Source organism: Solenopsis invicta, chromosome 13, assembly GCF_016802725.1.
Source record: "Solenopsis invicta isolate M01_SB chromosome 13, UNIL_Sinv_3.0, whole genome shotgun sequence".
Lineage (NCBI taxonomy): Eukaryota > Metazoa > Arthropoda > Insecta > Hymenoptera > Formicidae > Solenopsis > Solenopsis invicta.
Window position 1 is genome coordinate 8,002,812 of NC_052676.1, and position 23,827 is coordinate 8,026,638.

At 30.4% G+C, this 23,827-nt stretch overlaps 2 protein-coding genes across 6 annotated transcripts in view; one reads left to right on the forward strand and one right to left on the reverse strand.

The window, feature by feature from the left end:
* Positions 1–345: 345 nt before the first annotated feature.
* On the forward strand, positions 346–10,036 carry LOC105203266 (aminopeptidase N). 3 transcript variants are annotated; one of them, XM_026136810.2, is made up of 12 exons: positions 346–452; positions 944–1,501; positions 3,066–3,512; positions 4,235–4,418; positions 4,985–5,135; positions 5,258–5,339; positions 6,321–6,640; positions 7,141–7,478; positions 8,409–8,599; positions 8,702–9,022; positions 9,107–9,176; positions 9,324–10,036. In XM_026136810.2, the coding sequence occupies exons 2-12, from the start codon at positions 984–986 to the stop codon at positions 9,528–9,530; spliced, it is 2,829 nt and encodes a 942-aa protein (XP_025992595.2). In that variant the 5' UTR covers positions 346–452; positions 944–983; the 3' UTR covers positions 9,531–10,036. The 3 variants fall into 3 exon arrangements, with proteins under 3 accessions (XP_025992595.2, XP_039312674.1, XP_039312675.1); XM_039456740.1 differs by having other exon boundaries at positions 9,441–10,036; XM_039456741.1 differs by having other exon boundaries at positions 9,407–9,552.
* A 1,785-nt stretch (positions 10,037–11,821) lies between these two features.
* LOC105203259 overlaps positions 11,822–23,827 on the reverse strand; it is a 227,517-nt gene continuing 215,511 nt past the window's right edge. For all 3 annotated transcript variants that reach the window (XM_026136793.2, XM_011172034.3, XM_026136792.2), the window contains exons 5-7: positions 14,308–14,549; positions 13,973–14,105; positions 11,822–13,719 (exon numbers count right to left, since the gene is read on the reverse strand). In XM_026136793.2, coding sequence (XP_025992578.1) covers positions 12,950–13,719; positions 13,973–14,105; positions 14,308–14,549 — 1,145 coding nt within the window. In that variant the 3' untranslated portion in view covers positions 11,822–12,949. The remainder of the gene's footprint in view (positions 13,720–13,972; positions 14,106–14,307; positions 14,550–23,827) is intronic.

Genomic DNA, 23,827 nt, shown 5'->3' on the forward strand with positions numbered 1-23,827 from the left:
TTTAGTAACGTTATTTCTAAATTCAATTTTGATGTAACGATTGGTGTAATAATTGCAGAAGAATAACATACTGCAGACTGAAAAATAAATATATGCAACTTTTATTTGTTGAACAATGTAATTGCTGAGAAAGATGAAAAAGTGCAAGAGATTTCTGTAGATACTAATTTATGTGTTGATATTATTTGACGTGAAGAGGCGATAAAACCTTGAAAACCAGTCATGTTTACAAAGATCGCAAGACATTAGAAGAAAAAGTTGTGTTTGTTAAAAGTGACATTTTGTACTTATTATGAGATAACTTTTAATAAACACAGCAGTCAGTACGACCGGTTAGTCTGCAATGAGCTTTCCAAAGTATAAGGTTGTCATTACGTAAAGTACATATATGTTTAGTGAAACATTTATATCTGCTGAAATAATATAAATTGTTAAAGGAATTAGATTTCTCGGTAAGACAATTACAATACAGAATCGCTAAATGTCATACTTTTCTCTTATGAAGAAATACACTCGTTTAGGTGTTGGCAATTCAATGTAACTCGAATCAAATTGAGTATTAACTTGTAAATAAACATTATCCAACATTAGAGTATTTTTTCGTAAGAGATATGCATACGTTAATGTATTTTATTAAAAAATAAATTATAATAAAAAGTATGTGCAATTTTGCTTTACAATTGTTTTAGAATTATCAAAGATTATAATATTTTAGTATCATCAGTAATCATTGTATTCTTTGCACATTTACGAGACACAAAAGTGTTTAGAAATGAAGAGTATATTTAAATATTAAATATCTCGAGCTTATAAGTAATTATTAATAAATCGAAAGTTATTGTGTTGATTGTTACAATTTTATATAATAATTTATTATAATTGCAACGGTGTAAAAAAGCAACGCTAATTCATTACTAATCGTTTTCTTTCCATGAAATTCTAGAAACGTCGTTGTAAACTTCTGGAACTAGAATTAGAGCAACATGAATTTGGACAATATACGTAAATCTTTTGTATTTATTGTTATCACAATTATTCTTGCCGCATATGGCGAGTTGCATAATAACTGCAGCATTTCGATCGACTCCCCTTCGAAGGTGGTACCGATTCACTACAACATAAGTTTCGATCCCGATGTCAAAGCAGATTTCAACAAGTCAATGCTGTCTAAACCATTAAATAAATACAAATATCGCTTATTTGCTGGAAAATCCAGCGTAACCATCAGTACATTTAGATCAACGCAAACCATAAGATTATTTGAAGATTATAAAATAAACGAAAGAATAATTTATATAATCTCAGCCAAGTTGATTAAAAGCAATGGCGTTGTTTATAATCAGTTTGTCAATGTCGATTCGGATATTTTAATACTTCGTTCTAATACCACATTTCGTCCCGGTCTGTACACTCTACAAATGAAATTCATCCGTGGAACAAAAGATGAAAAGGTAGAAGGCTTTTTCAGAAGATATCACCAAAATAAAAATGGACATACATTGTAAGTAGTTGTTAAATGCTATGGAAATATATTGTTATATGTTATTTAAAATTTAATCACGTTGTTCACTTCTTACTTGTATTTGTAAGAAAATCGATCTTATATTAGCATACCAAAAGCATTAATCTGCGTGTTATGTAAAACACAGTTAAAATCACTTTTTAATACACTTCGTACCGCTTTATCGATGACCCACGACGTCGAGTTTTCTATTCAGGCTATTTTGTATTTTAATTGTAAGAAAAGAATTAAAATAACTATGAAGTAATTTCTAATATTATGCATGGTAATATACTTAATTATATATTTATTGCATATTTAATTATAACGCAATATTGATGCTTTATAGATCTTTCCTTACATAATAATAATTTTACTAATTTTAACCATTATAAACTTGTACATTTTATTTGACATGTAATAATAAAAGTAAACAAAAACGAAATGGATATCCAATGCTCTACACGGCAATGCAAGCAACTTTTTATTAAGTACATAAATAATCAGAAAAAGTTAACTGCCAATAACGTGAAATAATAATACATTGCTTAGAATGTAATAGCCTTCATTTATTTGAAAAGAAAACTCAAATAGTACTTTTCAAATTATACTCCTTTATCAGCGATAACAAAGAATTTAATCCGGTATTCACAATTGTTTCTAATATTTAAGATCATTTTAAGTATTATTTATAATACCATAAACCACAAGACGAGATTATCATCTTAAGATATTACACAACGTCGTTGAAATTAGACTCGGCTGTAAATACTTATACAAATTTTGAAATTGACATAAAATTTAATGTATAAGATAAAGATACTGAATATTTCACAATAATGTAGCCGAAATCTTATAATAATCGTGAAGTGTATCAACACATTTGAATTATGACAATGATCACTTTCTTAATTTAAATATTTCACAATAAATTTCACAATAAATTTCACAATAAATATGAATGTCTGATTAATATAAATTGTTAAATTAAGATAAAAGCTTAAGATGAATATATTCAGTTGACGTTACGTTTCCAACACAAGGAGATGCTGAAGTCACCAATTTCGAATACTGATTTATAGTTTATATATAGATTTACATAATAACAATATGTGGTTTTTATGATATATTTTCTCATTATTTACTGTATTTGATTTTCTACTTTATACCTATTTGCTTATCTACAATTTACTGTAAAATGTTCATTCTGTCAATCCTGTTGTACTTTGTATTTCATGTCAACTTCATAAATTTTATTTTTAATTTTCGCTGATAAAGAATGTATTTTGGAAAGATCGATTAACTACTAATTGTTTGCACTTGTTAAAAAAAATAAAGTTTATTATCTTCTAAATAATTAAATAATTACATCATTATTGCTTGTACTAGCCGTTAACTTTTACTGATTATTTTTATTGCAAAACCAAGATAGTCGTTATTTAAAATGCGACATGGTGCGTGGAACGTGTTAAGAACGCTTCAATACCAGCGGTATTTCTTAAAGATTTCAAATAACAATAATGTTATACTTAAAGAAATTATAAAGATAATAAAATATGTTTAGATTTATGCTCGCTACATATCTTCACACAATTGGAGCACAATATATATTTCCCTGCTGGATTGATCCGATATTCAGAACCACGTTTGCCATTTCTATAAAGCATCACCACAATTATACGGCCATATCCAACATGCCGGTGAAAACTAATGATGTGATCAATAGTGATTTTATGTGGACAAACTTCTCTACTACTCCTCCATTATCTACTCATCACATTGCGATTGTTGTGACGAGCTATGGCTTCGTTCGTATTAACGAAAGTATCACTTTGTGGTGTAGAGAATGTTCTACAAAGTCACCGTTTACATTCGCAATGAATATTATAAATAATGTCACGCAATATGTGCAATCTGAATTTGTAGAAGTAAAAATTCCAAAAACGGATCATATTGTAATTCCTGATTTTCCACAAGACGGTACATCAAAATGGGGACTCATCTTTCATAGGTAATACATAATTAATGCAATAAATACATATACGTTTACAGACAAACCATTATATTTTAGAATTAAATAAAATAGTAGATATTATAATAGTAAGAAGCAATTAACATTTTATACCAAACTGTACTAAAATAATGTATAAATATTTGTATATATCACTACTAAAATGATGTTATATTGTATAAGGTAAACGTCCCAGAGATCGGGACAGGTACCTATGTCCAAACAGCTACACAAAAACTTTATATTAATCTCAAATTCCTTCTTTATTGAAGCTTAATTGTAATATTTAAATATTTAAGTTTACAACTTTAGTAGTATACTAATAACTATATCACTAATTAATATAATTATTAGTTATTAGTATACTACTAAAGGACTGTTTGCTGTCCTTCAGCAAATAATGATTTCGATTTAGACAGTACATGTATAATATGAATGTATTAATTTTATTTTCCATATTGTATAAAGAAATACTATTTAAAATGATTAATATATAATTAATTTTATAATTTTTTTTAAATTTATAGCTTGCATGTTATTAATGTCAATATTCATTACAATTTTAGTTTTTGTCTGTAAACATTGAAAAAGGAAATTAAAAGATAAAGTTATTTGTATTTTGAATTAAAGTTTAAAACAATTAACATAATACTATATAAATGTATCAACTAAAGTAATGTATGCTTATAATTTGAAATAATTATAATTGCAATAATTTTTAGGGAAGCAGATCTTATATACAATGTAGAATATGATCCAATTATGCGGAAAATAGAAGTTGCGCGCTTAATAGCACATAAAATATCTTTTCAATGGTTTGGTAACGCAGTTAGTTCATGTTGGTGGTCTTTCAACTGGTTACACGATGGTCTTGCTACATTATACGGAGAGAATGCTGTCGTTAAGGTTTTTACATTTACTAATATTATGTACAACATTATTAAAATTTATTTTGCAAATTATTTTTATTTCATAAAATTTAGACTCTAATTAATCTCTATAAGCTTTTATGAAATCTAGAGATAAGTGGAAGTGGATAAAAATACGATGTATAATATATAAATAGAAATAATATACAAATGATTCAAGAAAACTTTGCTGTATAATTATGAGATTTTAACTCACAATTTTATTTTAAAAATTCTTTATAAAACTTAATTATAGAATGAAAAATAATATTAATTATAAAACACATGAGACTTTTACAGCAAAAATTTTTATACACAAAAGAATAATCATTTTTGTTTTGAGAACATTTTAAATTTTTAAATAATTACATGAGATTATACAGCATCAAACGGATGTAATTTATTTATTTATGATTATTACTCAAATGTATTAGCTTCAATTTGATATTAATGTTTGATTATGTTCTTTTCTGATTAGTTTTCTTTCTGTGCGTCAGCTTATTTTAAATCAATGGAAAAATATCATTTGGTTTAACGTTTATGTAAATATAACTTTGTTTTTAGTCTTTAAATAATTCCGGAATAATGGACTTTTTCATAGTTCAGAATCAATACGAATCTCTTCACTTGGATGTACATACCAGTATAAATCCCATACAAATTGTCAACGTTTCCCAGATTGAATCTATATTTAAATTTCCTAGATATATTAAAGGTAATGTAAATAATTAAAAGTTACATATAAATGTGTAAACATAAAAAGTATTATTAAAGCGAAAGGAAAAAATATTATTGTAAGTATAAGATTAATTTAATCATTTGATTAAATCGTTATAGTACCAATTATTTTACGGATGATTCAAGTCTCAGTTACCGATTACGCATTTCGAACTGGTGTCCGCACATATTTACGCAATTAGTGAGTAATAATTACATTCTAATAAAAATATATTATACGATTAAATGTAATAAATTTAATATCTGTAAATTTTTATAAAATCTGTTTTCAATTTTTCACAAGTGCTAGGGTAGACCGAGGCCAATCGGTTCAGAGAGCGAATCGGATCATTATAAGTTTTAAGACAGTTTTCATTATTTTTTTTATTTTATACGATTCGTTTTATTATACTAGATACCTTTGTGTAATTTCTCTGCAATAAAAACAATAAACAACCATTCTACATTAAATATGATTTAATGTCAGGTGATGATACAAACGCAGTGATTGTAAATACGCAAAAAAATTTAGCGTCTTACATAAAATCACGATTTTGTAAGGTTGTAACGAAACAACTTAATAGGCCCTTTCAATGAGTTTATTTATTTATTTTTTATTTCTTTATATTTATTTTTTTTTAACTGGCGATCCGTTTTGTCTCCAATTTTAAGGCAAATCGGACAATTTCTTTTTCTTGAGTTTTTTCGTTGTACAATAAGAAATTTTATGTTTATGTATTATTTTATTATGTAAAACTCAAGCCAAAGATGTAAAGATTAAGAATGTATAGCAAAACTATGATAAATGATAAAATTAATTTTTTATTATTTTTTACTTATGAAGAAAAATTAATCCAATTCGTCTCGGTCTACCTTGCATTTCTAAACATAAATAACTTAATTTTAGTACTTTTTAAATATAAATAATGTATAGCTCGTTCTATAGTTTTATATCTCACTTCTATTTTTTTATGTCTTTTTTGCATTTTTTTAAATATTGCTATTTACTCGTCGTCGCTCGCGCGCGAGAAGGGAGAACGGTTCTCCAGTTTTCAAGTCATAACTAAATTTAATTATATTTTATTATTATTCAAAAAGTTTAATTGAAAAGTACACATCTGTATGTTTCTATTAAAAATCCATATATACTATCAACAATAAGTTTATAAATTTATAAATTTAGCTTGTTTTGCTCACTGACGCCCGATGAATTCTGGTTTACACAACAAGACGTTGCTAATGTGTTACGCCAAGTATTCTCGTCACAATATTTTCCATTTTGGTTAAGTCATAATCATTACCCTGACTTGATCTGGAGGCAAAGGGAACTTAACTCGGGTGCTTTGGAGCAATTATTCGGTGGATTTTGGATACCAACAGCTTTATTAGTGAAGAGTTTTCTTCCTTCCAATATTAAACTGTGGCTAACTCTGGACGAACCGTCTTATGAGATGCTTCATACTCTTCAAGATGGTTGGATAATAGTCGACATCCAGCAAGCTGGTGAACATTTTTTACAAAATTTGTTATATGTAGATCTTTCTTGTTATTATTTGCCAGATATTCCTGATGTCTCTTTATTTGTTTTTCTTTTATTTATAAATGTTCATACTATTCCATTTGTTGCATGAATATGATAATGTACAATACAATTTTGTATAAAATTTACTTCTTTTCTATTCTATCTTTAAAAAAATATAATGTCAACTTTGTAAACGTACACGAAGCTTTTTGACACCATTTATGTATACTTAAATTATTATGAAGTTATACTTACATGCTTCTCTTAAAATTTTCATGGAACTTTTTAAAACTCCTAATATAATCTATGAAGTAAGATAAATTTCATAATTGTGATTCTTTTTAATTTATCTCTTTCATTCTAATTTTAATATACCTCTTTCATTTTCCTGTAATATAAAAAAATCACGAAATTATTTATCTTTATTCAATTTGCATGTAATTCTAATAGACTTACATAAACTTCTCTTGTCGCTTAACAGGATATTATCGCATTCATTACGAAGATGACAACTGGGGCAAAATTATAAATTACTTAAATTCTGACGAATATAAAAATATAAGTGTCATCAATCGTGCTAAAATCATTGATGACGCGTTTCATTTGATGACATTACGCTCGCTCAATGTATCCATATTCTTGAAACTTGTAAAATATTTATGGAAAGAGACCGATTATGCAGTATGGTATCCTTTCATCAAAGGAATGGAATATATTTCCAATGTGTTTCCAATATCACAATATAATCCGTTGGCATTCAGAGAGACATATGACGAGGTAAATGAGAAGGGAACGAAAATTAATTTTGCTTATATAAAGGTATGTGTAATATACGGATGTTATTAACGAAAAACATTATTTGATATCTGAAAGATTTTTTGAATGTCGGTGATTATTAAATGATTTCAAAAGTACACTGTAAAAAAATTTAGTAAATTTACATATAATAAATGTAAAAATTACATGATTAGTCCCATCAAAGAAATCATATAAGTTTATAGAAATTATCCAATTCCACGAAAACTGTGTACGTAAATTAGTTTTTATTGAATACGTATATCTTATTTGATATGGAAAACTACGTACATAACGGGATATTTTTAATATTATGTGTAATTATCTAGATTTTTGTAACATTACGTAATATAACAAAATTCCTTTATCACTGTGAAATATAATATGATTAATACACCGTGCATACGTGAAAACTGTTCCGCCTAGCATTAGTGTATGCGGACACATGTTGAAAAGACAATATTTGAATGTGTAATAATACAATTGGTTAACTATTACTACATTTCTATATAATTTGCCATAAACATATATTGTAAATTTGCTTCTGCAATTTACTAATTACAAAATTGAGTTTATCTTTGTATATTGCAAACTTGCAAACGCGTGAAAATTTACTTATTTATTTAGTAACTTATTTAGTAAATTATTTAGTAACTTTTATCTATTATAAGAAAAAAATTTGTAAAAACTTTTTACAGTATACAGTATACACGATTATAATTTTCTGTTAAATTATTTATGAATGTTATTTTGGGCGAGAATAACATTTATAATACAAAATAACATTATAATATAGAATAACACATAATAGAAAACCTATTCCCTACTCCCAGTTTTAAATATGATTTCTATATTTATATTAAGAATAGAAAATATTTAATAAAATAAGACATATGTACAGAAGGAGTAGATCTCTCGTAACAATGAAACAATATAAAATTTATGATACTTTAGGGAAAACTGAAAAAATTATTTTCCAATTCTTTGGATAAACTAGGATTTGAAAAAGGTCCGATGGAAAACGAACTTACTGAATGTTTAAGGCAAGATATTGTAAAATGGGCGTGTATCCTTGAATACGATAAATGCTTAGAGAAGGCTAAATTTAAGTTAGACCAGCATCTTCAAAATCCTAAATTATTCAAGTAATTTTTTAGTAAATAACGAAATATCTTATCAAGTGCAAATAATAAATAATATTCTTTTTCTGAATAATGAGATATGTTCATATTTTTTTTAAATTATAGAATTTTACCAGAATGGAAGAAATGGACTTACTGTAATGGTTTTAAAAAAGTGTTTGTACCTACGTGGGAAAAATCATATTTAAATGAGACGTGGTTAGACAATTCCGGTAGTAAATATGTTGAATACATTTCCTGTTTTCAAGATGATAATATGTTGAATTTGTTATTCCACTTTCTCGAATATAACAGAGCGAATTTAAATGCAACGAGTAAAGACAAAAAAATTTCTATTAAAGTATTTTATTCTCTTATTGTAAAGCATGCAAGGAACAGTGTTGTACTTGAAACCATATTACGAAAATTCTGGGTCATCATACCACAGTAATAAAAATTTTTCTCTAAATGCGTTTTCTCTCGTCACGTAAAAATTGTAATATATATTAATTATAAATTTATCGTTTTTAGTGAAATAAACTATGCTGCCGCTTTAACCGTTATCCTCAACCACATATATTCCGTACAGCTGATTGACAAGGTAAATTCTATAAATCTAATAGCAAACTCGATTATCAGTATTTTATTAAACGTCTGATCTGTTATAAGACAGTGCCTAAGGCAAATGTAAATTATAATCCTTTAACTTTGAATATTTGGAAAAATTGTTGATGATTATCTATTTCAGGTGAGTGTGTTCTTAGAGCATGGAGGATATATATACTTGGGACCACTAACGTCGAAAGTTTACCTCAAGATAAATACACGTAGGTCAGAAATTGAGAAGCAGATCGACTATTTTCAGAAGCTCATAAAACGACATTTTTCTAACCATACGGAGATGGCTAATAAGACTATGACCATGACACGTTTGATAGATGTTCCATTCCCTTGATGAAAGGATAACATTTCCGCCACGTAGGTGCAAACGTCCCAAGATATATTCTGGACCTTTTTTCTTCAAAACATGCTGCATTGGAAATTATATTATATCTTAATGTCTTCTTTCTAGCTTGTTTATATTTTTAATCTTAACTATTCTGTCTATACTAATAATTTCGTACAATTAATATTATTATTGTTCTTAGATTATTGCATGTGATTTTTAAGACTATTTATTTTCTGATAGTGTAAACAATTTTTTTTCGTGAAATTGTATTTCTACCAAGAGAATAGTTTATCTTTTTGCATTGATGTATTTAGTTAATTTATTATGCTTAGAGGAGAAATATGCATTTAGCAAATTTCTTCTCCATTAAATTTTTGGATAAGATATGTACAAATGTATAATAAGGTCTTTGTAATTAATAACAGGTGTATAAATACGTTCTTTGACATGTTTCATGCAGAAATTCAAATATATGGTAGATACATAAATAAAGGACTGTAAGATAAATAAGACTGCGGAATAAAATATTGATTAAGACCACTGTAAAAAATGCCCGTTATTTAGTTCACGATTTTTCAATTGAATTTTATGTCAAATGATATGATATTAATTACAAAAAAAATCTTTTATATTGAGCATGCAATTGGTTTCAGAAATATAGAGTGTCAAAGGGGTCACCAACTATTAACAATTAATAGTAGGTGGGTGACCTTTTATATTTCTAAAACCAATCGTATGCTCAATGTAAAACTTTTTTGTGATCAATGTCTCATCATAAACTGTCTCTTGGTATAAAATTAAATTCCAAAATTGAGGACCAAAAAATGGGCAAGAAATCCATCCTTTCTGCGATTTATTTCTTTAATTATTTTAAGAACATATGGTATTTGCGTGAAAATTAATAACTAATTCAAATTAATTCTGCTACTAACTTATTTATTGTTAGAATTACCTTTAAATTTGGCATGAGTTTAGCGATACGCAAAATGGTATCAGTAGCCTTAACATTATCTTGTACATGAAATATCATTACATCTCAATATTTAGAAGAGAGAACAGCTTTTATCTCTGGTTGTTTTAAAGAATATAATTTGATTTTTATAAAGTATACGTATAATTTCATATAATCATTATTTACAATTATAGATATTTTAATAGAGGAGAAGAGGGTAATATGGCACCCATTTTCATTTTATTGAATCATTTTGTTAATAATTAATATTTTCTATTGAAACTTGAACGATTACATTCGTCAAAATGTTGTTTGACAGATTCTAGGCTCAAAATAATGAGATATTTATTATTTAGGATGTGATTTATAAAAATCTAATGCTCTGCATAATCGGTGGCAGAAAAAAAGTGGTTGTAATATGGCTATCTATAAGAATAATTTAAAAAAGTTAGTTTAGTTTAGGAGAAACACAGTATCTTGTTACAAAATTATATATATTTAATTTTCCATTGTTTAGAATTTTTCTGATATAGAATTTTCTTGCGTTCAGTAATTTTAAAAATACCATTAAGAATTTAGTTAGAAATGTCATTTTATTCCTGTTTAACATTAAACAACAAGCATAAAATAATGTTTTTAATGTTTCTAAACACCGCTCTCTAGAATGACGATCGATTTATTGAAGAAATATTTCAATATAAAAATTTTGCTTAAAAGACCATATTAATAAAATTCCATGTTATTGTTTTAACTTTGTATAACTAAAAATGTGTATAGCTGAATAAAAAGGTAAATAATAAAAAAAACACTCAAGTGTATGTACATTTGTGTGATAATACACTCAAGTTTAAAAATAATGAGAAAGTATGAGTAATTAAAGGTTAAAGGTGAACCTTGAAAAAATTTAGAAGTGCTCAAAAGTAAAAATGCCTTATAACAATTGTCACTTATTATGTATTGTCATATTAATATCACTAAAAAACGGCGGGCTACTAAATGAATAACTCCATAAGCAATTGTTAGAATACGTCATCTAATAACGGAGATAATAGGGGTAACCATATTGTCGACAGCAGCCATAATACCCTCTTCTCCTCTATATACAGACATTCTTTTATTTTAGACATTATTATATTATTAAATTTAGATATTTTATTTTATTATTTTATTGTGTAACTAATATTTCTATTAGTTATACAATTTAACTAATATATTTTTAAATAATTTTACGTGTGCAAAATAATGTTTATATTATATGAATTAATAACACGTTGCCTAAAATTAAATCAGTATTTGTTTTTATCGTTTATATTAAATGATATATAATTATAGGAGAGAGACAACATTATTAAAAAAAGAATATTTTATTACACTCAACTACGATCGTTACAGCATATTGATGTTTTGTATACAATACAATATTATTCATTTTTTATGCGGGTGCATGAAACGTCTATAATCCATTTTAAATATATATAGAAGAAATTCAAAACCAATAAAGATTGAAATAAAATTACGGTATCTCCCAGCAATCATAACACAATCACGAAAACGTTTATTTCTGATATGTCCTCGATTAGTGATACAATTAGAGCGTGTACATCGATAAAAGAAATAAGGAAAACTTTTTATCAAAATCATTGCGCATTGATTAATCGGCAGTGGTTTCTTTATTGTAAACTGAAGTACGAAAGTTGCGCCCGACTTATTTTGAATATATCGACCACCAATTATGTTACAACATATTGACTATATAATATTTTATCTTACAGCTGTTTGTTTGATTGGTTATGCAGCTGAAACGCGATTACGATGTTCAGTTAAAGTTAAAGTCTTAACGTCGATTGACAGACATTACTTTTTCATTATGTAAAACGATGAGCGAGTAATCTGAATAATTCATCATTTTCATCTGTCATTTAATTTAATTTATTTAACGAAGTGCGATTCTCACAACGTTATCAATAGATTACGTAAAATTACGTTTGCGTCTTTTTCTTCATAAATTATTATTTTTGATGATTCTACTACGAATCCAACTACTCTGATATTGTTTTAAATTAATATATTATCATGGCATAATCGTAATTTTGGCATTCTTTTGGCAAGTTTAGTGAGCCATTGTAGAAAACTGCAATGCCGATATTCGACAAGAAGCATGTTTTCTTATGTACCGTACATCGGCAAGCGCATTATTATTAAATATGGCAGAATTATCTTTAGCTGGTAAAAAATCCCTTTCCCACGCAACATACTTTGTCCGAGAGATAGCCTTCGAACTCTTTTAGATCGTCCTTTGGCCGTCTGCAGGACATCTCTTAAAGAACCGTGCTGTATGGGTTTTACTTTCTTCCTTTTACACGTGATCACTAATGAATATCCTCCAACCCAACTTGAAAGTCGTACCGAGTTCCGGCTACAGTGGGGTGTCCTCTTCTGGGAGTTACCTTGGGGTCGGAGGTGGGGGTGGTGGTCATACAGCACTTCCGGTATAAAAGCTTGCCTTACCGGTTAATCCGGACGCTCGCTTCCTCTTTTCACATTCCAGCGTGCTGAAGGTGTTCTGAGCGATCTGTGACTTTCGTTTTGGATTTTGCAGGGTCATACTACGTTGACTGGAATTGGAACTGGAGCTGGTACCTGGTTCCGATACTTTAAGAATGCCCGAGTGTATCGTTCCAAAATTCTGATATATATACTGCGATTGAATGGCTGATACCGAGGTGTTTTGATTCTTCAGCGTGATCGGAACAGTCTGTCCAGCGAGACTGTTGAATCTGGTATCGTAACCGAACGGAGTATCCAGTAAGGACTCATTTTTGTCAACGTAACCGCTCAATCTAGAATCGAGAAGACCTTCTTTGTCAGCAAAACCGCTCAATCTTGAATCTACAATATTTTGATCGGTGTTTCTTGCGGAGAACTCGGTGTATCGCTGCTCCTGGTCAGGTTCCTTGTTTTCCGTAAAGGCGATCATATTTTGCCTAGAATCGGCCAGAATACGGGGATCGATGAAGCCTTCCTTATCGGTAAAACCACTCAGCCGGGAATCTATGACGTTGCCCTCTGATTTATCGAAGTTGTTGTATCGCGGATCGATGTTCTTGCCATCCGGGTAGACTGGCAAGACGTGCGACAGGTCTGCCTTATCGACGTAACTGATGGCCTGTGGATTCGACGCGCAGATGTCGGGCGCCGACTTGCAGAGCAATGAAGTTCCTTCTTCGGCTATTTTTTGAGGCGCTAGGACACAGAAGTGCGGACTTACATTCTTCCAGTGCATGAGAAAGCGCGTTTATTATTTTATAGGGTGTCCCGCAACACTTTTTTTTAGATCATATGTATTTCCTTGGATCTCAGGATCGTGGCATATTCTCTGACCGTAGGATCTCTACGGATAACGGATCCCTCGATCTTTCCAATTATTTAAATATATATGGTGTGTACACCATCACACATACGCGGGACACCCTTTTTAGTGTCTAAGTTCACCCACTTTTGGTTGGTTGACCAAAAGGTCGAGCCTGCGGTGGTCCCGGTGATTTCTGATGCGTCCTTACGAGATACTCCGAGCTGAATCCTCTCTGTTCCCTCAGTTTTCTCTCAGCGCCCGGGACCATCACCCTCACCTAAAAAGAAAAACAGGAAGCATGAACATCCTCTTAACTAAACAAAGACTGCGAAACATGCGACGATAAAGCTAGAAATCCACTTGTGTGTCCTAGGATGGATGTTGTTTCACGTTTTATTGGAGTCTAATGAGTTTAAGTGGATTCCTAACTAAAACCGAGCGAGCCGATCAGTGGCGAGAGTTTTAATCGACAACTTCACCATCTCCTCGACCGTGGAGAACCGCGCCATGTAACCGGACATCGTTAAAACAGCCGCCACTTCCGCGAGCATCAGCGCTAATCCCGAAAGCTGTAGACACCAGCCATAGTGATACTGAGGTAGACTGTTATCGTCCATTTGCATGCCAGCTGTTGATGGCAAACTGTATTTCCCCGGTAACTCTAGTGATGCGTCCGACAATGCTGATGCCAGAACTATTAAACCACCGCCCAAGGAGAGACCTGAAACAACCAATATAAATATGTGCATTAAAATGCTTTTTGAAAATAATATTTTACTGCAAAATTAAATATTTTCTTTTCTTAATAATGATTGATCATTGCTTTATTTTTGAAAATGGAATATAGAGATACTGTTGATTACATCATCTTCTCAGTGATTGATAATAATTGATTCATTATTCTTTTCTCAGCTGAATTTAAAAATATTATCTTTTATAATTGTTGGGAAATATTAATTAACGATGTATAAAAATAAAACCTAATAATATACTAATTTTTATATTCTAAATGCTTAAAATGGAACTAAAAATAGATTGTATTAAAGAAGAAGGTCGTATTATGGGCCATGAAGTTGTTATGAGTATCCGTCATACCTTCGTTATTAGATGACGAATTGCTAGTAATTACTTGTGACTATATCATTTTATCTGTATATTGTAATCATCTGTTTAGTAGTTCGCCGTAGTGTAGCGACGTCAATATAATAGTTAATAATTATTATAACATATTTTTATTAAAATATTTTGAAACTTCTTTAAGATTTTAACAATTAATTACTCATACTTCCTCATTGTTTGTAAATTTGAGTGTATTATCACACAAATATATGTACATTGGAGTATTCTTATTTGTTATTCAACTTTTTATTCGGTTATACACATTTTGATTTAAACAAAGTTACTCAATTGCATAATATTAAATAATGTTTTAATGAATGTAATAATAATACTTAAGTCTTACTTCAGTTTAAATATTAAATATTAACAAAGTGATTAAATAAAACGTAAAAGCATGATACTACCTTTTTTTCTCTTGTCACATGAAATAACTATAAACAGGAATCATATTTGACAATTTTTATGTAATTTGCTCATATAAATAATACAATATTTGTCACACGCACAAGAACGAATAATATCAAATTAAAATTAATATATTATATATAACAATCATATTTAACAATTACATTGTCTAATAAATACGCAAAAATATAAAATTATCTAAAAAATTTGATAATTAAAAAAAGACAGAATTATGTAAAAAAATTTTTTATGATTTGTTAAGAAAACTAAATTTATTTATTTAATAATAATAATTTTTATGAGTTAAAAAGAAAAATATATTAAACTGTAAATAACAATATCATCAAATAAAAAATTGGATTCCTATAATTATAAAAACAATAAAATTGTACTCTTTAGATAACTATTGTTTAAATAATTTATATTAAAATAAAATATAATATTAAATATAAAATATAAAATAATATTCCACTGAAATTCAAGATTATTAAATTAAAAAAAAATGTTATATTTTGACTTATTTATATTTATTTTAACTTATTTTGGCTTATTTATAACGATGACATTAAATTGATAATTTTTTTTTAATATACGTTTTTGATAAAAATTTTCTTTAATAAATTAGAAAATAAGATCCTTCTCACTATTACAGGCCATTTAATATATTAAATATATTTAAACATCTATATTATTTCTTACATATTATAATTTCATTTACGTGAAGTTTCACTGCGCACATAGCGAAGAGCTGAAGCGCAACTACAGAGAACAGGATAAAATTATACCAAACTAGTAAGTAAGACGTGACCGCAGGACATGTTCGAGAATTCAGAGCATCATCTTCACGCGCTATATCACGACAATAGTCCATCATACGCATCTAGAATATCCACAGTTATGAGCGCAATGACGGAACAGCTTATATCCCGTCATAATGTAGTATCTTCGGCAATAGTATCTTCGGCAACGAAATGGCGTATAAGCGACCGTCACCTATCGGCTTTTTGTGCAAAATTTTATGTTCGCCGTTTTATGTCTGGCAAAGGAGTAATTCGATCCAAGTTAAATTAGCGTCAAGTTGAAAGCTAGATGAGATTAAGATCTGGGCGGAGACTAATCGATGTGTTTCACCATGTTCATGTTATATTAATTGACTGGCGCATCAATTACAGCACTGTCCGGAAAAGTGAGGAGAAACCAATAATGCTGTCAGTATCGATCACCACTACGAAGCTAATCTAACGGTTATTGGGCACGTTTGTGCTAGTCACCGATGACTGCTAGTGACACGTTAGACGATCAAGGGGCTTAACGTTATAACGATCGACAATTGCTAGGCATATATCTTCGCTGATTGCAGTGAAGTCATGGGTTTTAATTGATGGATGTGTTCCTACAGCCAATGAGTTTATTTTATATACTCGTAACTTCAAAATGACGTGTTTCGTACATCTGGGTAAACATTTTAAGAAGAAGAAGGTCGGGAATTGACTATCGATTACAGATAACTTCTTTTTTAGTATGTGGCGATCGAAACCGGATATCGCTCGGTTCAATAAGCTATAAAGATTTCATTCCGGTCGACGTCGTCATGGGAATTTTCTCGCATTTGTCGAGGAAACGACGCCGCTCATATTGCGAAGCGCCATGGTTTACGGAAGATATGGACGATCGAGTTATAATAAAAACGGGATTGGCGGCCCGCGAGAGACAGCTTATGAAGAGGAAGAAATTGTACCTTCAGAGTCTTTTCGCTTGTCGTTGTAATGCTACTTTACCGGATACTGAATCCGTCTCAACAAAGGACTTATCAATAATAAAATAATTTCGCTTGGGAATCAATTTATTTGCGATGAGAAACTTAATAGCTTCTGTATATTTTCCCCTGTCGAAACGTTTCAGGGTGGTTAAAGGGTCTGAATTTCTACAACATAAATAGGTATGATTTGGAACAAATTTTGTTACATCCATATAATAGTTTTAGTTTAATTTTAAAACATTTTTAGTACATAATGCTTCCATTTTTCAAATTTTATTTTAAAAACTGCAACAGAAAAAATTGGTAATGATTGAGACAGTTATTCTATGTACACATTGTGTTTTAAATACATCGGTTTTTAATCAAGAAAAAAATTTAGCTGATACTAGTTAAATTTAAAAAAAAAACCACGGAAAGAAATAAAAAAGAAAAAAAATGAGACGCGAGTTAAAATAGGAATATTTTTGGGGGATCTAACATAATAGTACGGCAAAATTATTATCTGTTTTACTTTTAGAGAAGCACTCAGTTTTTCATTGTTTGTACGATGTATTTAATTATTATTTAATGCTGCCGCGAACAATTAATTCATTCAAAAATGCGTAATTTTCTCTCTTCTCATTTAAACTTTATGTTTGATTTGTGTCACTTTTCTCGTGACAGTTGCGATATGATATTCTGTTAAGAACTGTGACATTGTTCTATTGCAAGTCGCGTAAATAAAAGTTTATAATATCCATGCAAATTTTCAGAGCTTAATCGGGAAGGACGTGCAGTGATGAATTGCATAAGTTTATCTTTGCGCGTGAATAAAGGATTAATTTTATTGCTGCAGCTAGAAATTCTCAGTATATCTGTGTGTACTTGCAGTCGAATAATATCTGACTACAAGAGAATGCCGCATGTACACCGGTGGAAACTTCCAGCTCTGTCCTTGTTTCCACGTTCGTCGACTAAATTGCAATTACTGCTAATTAATTGAGCAAAGGTTTGCCTAGCTGCCGGCGGACAAAGCAAGGCGCAATTACATCAACGAAGAAATTCCAGATCAGTTCGTCGATTGTAATTCCGCTAAGCTATATAGAAAAAATAGAAGCCCCAGCAACTGTGAAATCGATGAGAGGCATGAGAAAGAGAGAGAGAGAGAGAGAGAGAAATTCCATTTCGTGTTCGTTATTTTATAAATTAAAAGCATTTTGTTTAAAAAGCATACGTTAGTGTAAATCCTGATTGTGATATGATTACGATATGATTATTTCAGACGACGTTTTTTTCTTTTATTACTTTGACGAACGAAAAATTTGCGCGCAATATTATTTCAAACACTAACAAGTTGAAATTTATGCTTGTATTTTGCAGATCAACGCACATAATACAGTTACAATTCCGGCATTGTGCGTAATGTCGGTGAATGTCGTATTACGTTTTTATTTTAATCCGAGGCAATGAGTCAGTGAATACACTCATAGCTAAATTCAACATCTAACAAATACACTGTGCGCATAATAACATTATTTATACTAAAATAGATAAGCTAGGACAGATTAATGCAAATGTTTAAACCAGCTTGGAACATGCGTAACCCTTCATTAATCTATTGTGCGCAAGAACGCATACATTCAAAGCTCATAGAATTGAGGTAATTGTTATCAACGCATTATTGATCGGTTTAGCTATTTACTGACGCATTTGGTGTCATATTATTCAATAGAATAATAATAACACTGCGTGCAAATTGTTTGAAATTTATAGGTAATTTAAGCTTGTATTGTATGTATAAATAAAAAAAAGAATCGGTGTTACAACTTGGTAAAAAGAGCAAACAGTAACAATACAACTTCTGGAGAAAAAAAATTATGTTTTTCTTAATCTAAATGATATTATCATTTTGACATTATTTTATCTAGTACTTTACGCAATATGGTCCATAAGTTCTGAAATAAGAATCACATAAAATAAAGAAAGTGTCAAAAAAGTATTTCGAGTAGATAATGTTCGAAATATTATTTTTTATTTTATACGATTTTTATCTCAAAACCTACGGACCGCATATTGTGCATACTTTGGCAAAATATTGAAAAAATGGCTAGAACAGCGAAGGAACAAGTATTTTAGTATTCAACTACGATATTATTAATTATACATATACGTATATTTTTTTAAGTTTAAATACTCACATAAATTTCAAAAAATAAGAAATGAAAAGAAGAAGTAATACCAATTCTTATAGATATAATAAAAAAAGATATTTAAAAATGCGATTGTTTTATCTTTAATTCTTTTTCCAAATATTTCTAGAATAAAATTTAAAATTTGTATTCGGCATCACTATATGTATACTGTTTAATTCTTGAGCATATAATATAAAAATTAATGCAAGAAAGTAATAGAATTCTTTTCATATGCATGTAACAAATAAATAAAAGAGAAAGTTAGACTAATAAAAATTGACTGGCATCATTGTCTTTAGGATCCAAAAATTTATAAATAAGAAACTTTTTGTCTGATTCTAAATATTTAAGAAAAATATTTTTTTGTAAATTAGTGTTATCAAGGCCAGTAGTTTTTTAATTACAAACTTAAATACATTGCCATACATATATTTATGCGAAAGATCGACGTTAATAATTTTATCGAGTTTATATTGCGTTTTCCCTCAATCCTCATCCCTCTCTTCGCTCAGCCTTCGCTCGAGCCATCGAAACCTAATTCGTCAGCAGTAATTATAATCCACTGGTTAAACAGGGTTGGAAGTTACCGGGTCATTGCACTCTCTTTCATCCTGGCCCGCTTACGACCCCCGATAACATAACACGCGTGTACCTATCTCTTGTGCTCAGTCCCTTGAAAGTGCCTTAGATCAAAGTTGACAAACTTGATTCACCTTATTGGAGCGCTGGGCTTGGCTTTCACCTAGGTATCGGTAAGGGTTAGTTCGGCACTTGCAGTACACTTTGCCAATCTTGCCTAATCAAACTACGAAGCTGGACATTCCACCGGTGCAGCGAAAGATCCCTCGAATCGTTTTTTACCGTGAAACCCGCATCGCGACAAACAATTGAACGCGTTGCATTTTGTGGAAAATATGGTAACCGATCGCGCGATATCTCTTACAAATGCGCGCTATCACTTATTGCATTAGAAAAACAGTTTAATTATATAACAGTTATTTTTATTCACCACCTCTGTTTCTCTCCGAGCTATTATGCCATATTATCACTTTCTGTGAATTACATTCTATGAGTAATAAATATTTCATAACTTTGAGTCTTGAATCGATTGGAAAATATATTGATTAATGTAATCGTTAAGTTTCAATTCAATTTAAAATATTGATTATGAACAAGGTTATTGTACAAAATGTAAATCGGGATCCTAATATAATATCATTTCTACTTTTAATAAAGTGAAATGTTTAGCTTTCGGAAACTAAAGGGGTGTCGTTTTAAGAGACTTATGTCAGTATGGCCCAGTTTTTCATTATCTAGTTAACTTATGGTTAAACTTAACTTGAAGTTTTAGTCAATAAGCTTCAACTATGGCATCATCATGGATAAAGCCCATTGGATCAAACATCAGGTAAAATTTGACTATCAGTTAATCAGATAATAAAAAATCAAACCTATGGTGACTATCCACTATGGTTATTAGCTTTAATCATATATGTAATACTCCTCATATATGATTAAAACGGTTAACTCATTTTTTTCGCTGCTAGAACATTACGGTGCAGCAAGCTATTGCTGTCCTTTATTCTCGCGTTCTGCGTGTGTAATGCGCAGGCGTGATTTTTAGGCAAGCGCCAATAGAATACCACTTGTGACTATATTGAAAAATAAACGTGTATCGGTCATGCACAATTTTGGGGTTAGGTTTGGAATCAACTTGTACTCTATACGAATAGACTAGATTAGGTTCCAAAATATTTCTTTCCGAGGAAAATTTTATTCGAAACATACAGTACATGTTACGTGTATATATTATATCAAGTAAAATTTTCCTCGAAAGGGATGTTTTGAAATAGGTTATATATTTTATTGTCGGCGCTTGCGCATTAGTGACATTGTGCGCTTCTTCCACTTTTTCGCAGACAACCAATAACTGTAACTCTTCTGTCTTTTAGTGTTGACTCTGTCGCACTTATAGTACACCACGCCCCATTAGCCATATAGAAGTATTACATATATGGTATTAATATCGACATATTATTATAATAGAATTTACGATATAATGTCGTTAATCACAGAAAGATGTGGTAATAACGATAACAGCGACAATGGAGATAATTGTGCGAGACACCGTATGAATAAATAAAAATTGTGGCGTGCAGATCGACGTGGGAGTATATGTACCTTGCAATCACGTCGGTGTTAGGACAGACACGCTTGTTGTACGTGTGCGAGCGTAGGGTTGGTGAGGTTGGGGAGAGGAAGAGAGCGGAGAGAGTCGACGCGCGTGCCGTACACTGGCGTGATATGTTGCTGGCGGGTCAAGTTATTTAATCCCGCCGGTATAAACCATAGCCGGCACGTCCGAAATTTATGCACACCGGAGCCGCGCCAGAATGCGCGCCGTACCGCGCCGCGGCTCGAAATATTCGCGCACGCCCTCCCGGAACGGAAGGATCGTTCCCCGCGTCCGTCGCGTCGTCGGTTACTCGGTGTCGCGTTGTGCCCCGGTGTGAACTCCGCTGGAAGCGACAGCGAGGACCAGCGAGAACGCGCCGACACGCGACACTCTCTCCTCTGCTATTCCACGATTTCCACGGAACTCGATATTCCGAGACCGCGCGCATTTTTTTTCTCTTTTTTCCTCTTGTTTTATTTTTCCAGCGAATGCGATAAATTCCGCCGGCGTTGTTCCGATCCGGCAGTTTGAATAAACAATTGCAACCGCTGATCTTTGTCCAGCGTTCAGCCTATACCGTTATCTGCGGTTATCGTGTAACGAATGCCTAACCAGATCATTTCCCGTTTATGTCAAACAGATTTTTTGCAAATTCCCTAAGAATTCACACAATAAGATTTTAGAGATCACATGTTACAAATTAGAACTATTTAATATAAAAACAGGGATGGGCAGTAACTCGTTACTGGTAACGAAGTTACAGTTTGGGTTACTTTTTTTCGTAACTGTAACTTAATTTTGTTACTTTTTTCCATTTGTAACTATAACTTTACTTAGTTACATTATTTGTGTAACTAGTAACTAAATTAATAGTTATTGTTACAGTTACTTTGCATATTTCAAACTCATTTGTCAATTTAGGTTGCATTCGCAAACATCACCCGGGTGGCGTCATGTATCATTTTATCTTTATTTAACAATCAGTAAACAACAAGGATAAAATGAGGGTACTCAGCTGATGTTTCCAAACGCAGCTTTAATGTGATTGGTTAGATTTTAGAACACAATTCATATAGCTTTTATGTGTAAGTAATTTATATGGACGTGTCACATGCATCTTACACAATTAAAGATACTTTAGGTGGATGCTCTTCGGCAAATCACACAAATAAACACAGGAGTAATTTTATCTCCGTTTCTCATTGAATTTCAAGCAATAGCGTCTTTAAATTTGACACCATGTTTCAATATAAATAAAATTGAGTAATGTTAGAAATGTAAAGATCTAGTATTTAAATGATCAATGCTTTAAAATAGCTTGTAAGAAAAAACAGAAAAATAACTGAAAAGTAATTTCTTGTTACTTTTTGAATAATTGTAACTATAACGAGTTATTTTTTAAAGTCAGTAACTTCTAACGGTAACTATTTATTTTTTGGAAGAAGAAAACTGTAACTGTAACTAGTTATTTTTACGAAGTAACTTTCCCAACCCTGTATAAAAGGAAGTAACGACTCTAATCAACTTGCATGAGCGCAGGATGGGAGCTAATCTCTTTTCTTCAGTTGACTCTAATTGTAAGTAAATCTTACTTTAACAGAATTTTAACGTGAAACTCTCAGTGTCTGATATGTCCAAGAAGATGGGCAAAAATATAGTATAATTATCTCATTTTTATTCTTTAAAATTCTCTTTTTATAATTTCTACATATTTTCGCCTTTGCATTTGATGAGTCGGTTATTTTTTTACTTCCAACCGTTTTCACAGTTGAAAAATTTAACATGCAAGATGCACTAAACCACCCGTTTTTCTCGGCAATGGATAATTGTAAAAAAATTTTTTATCACCAAAGCCTATCTAAATTCTATAAACAATGGTATTTCGATTTTTCTAAAACTATTGTAAAAAGGATAAACATATCAAGTCTGAAATTTTAATGGAAACGCATAAATCGAATGTATTATTGGACCGATTTTTTAATAACAAGCAATTTTTGTTTATCATTTATTTATCACTTACTTTATTATGTTGAGGAATTAAGCGATAAAAAATTAATATAATATTTTTGTGATATTCATTTATTCATATAAATAAAATAATTAAAATTCTGATTTTTGAGAAAAAATTAGTTAAGATGTTCAAGAGATCTACCGACTAAACAACGACTTACGCATATATGATTTATAATACAAACGTACGTCAATACATACTGCTATATGAATATTATACGCATGTAGAAGCACAAATGGTCAAGCACACTAATCTTTCAAGCACACATATTAAGAGTCTAACAATAAGCCAAAATTTAAGAATACAAAGTTGTTTTATCATGTGATCTGTACCTCAGACCGTTTCAGTTTTGTACAGA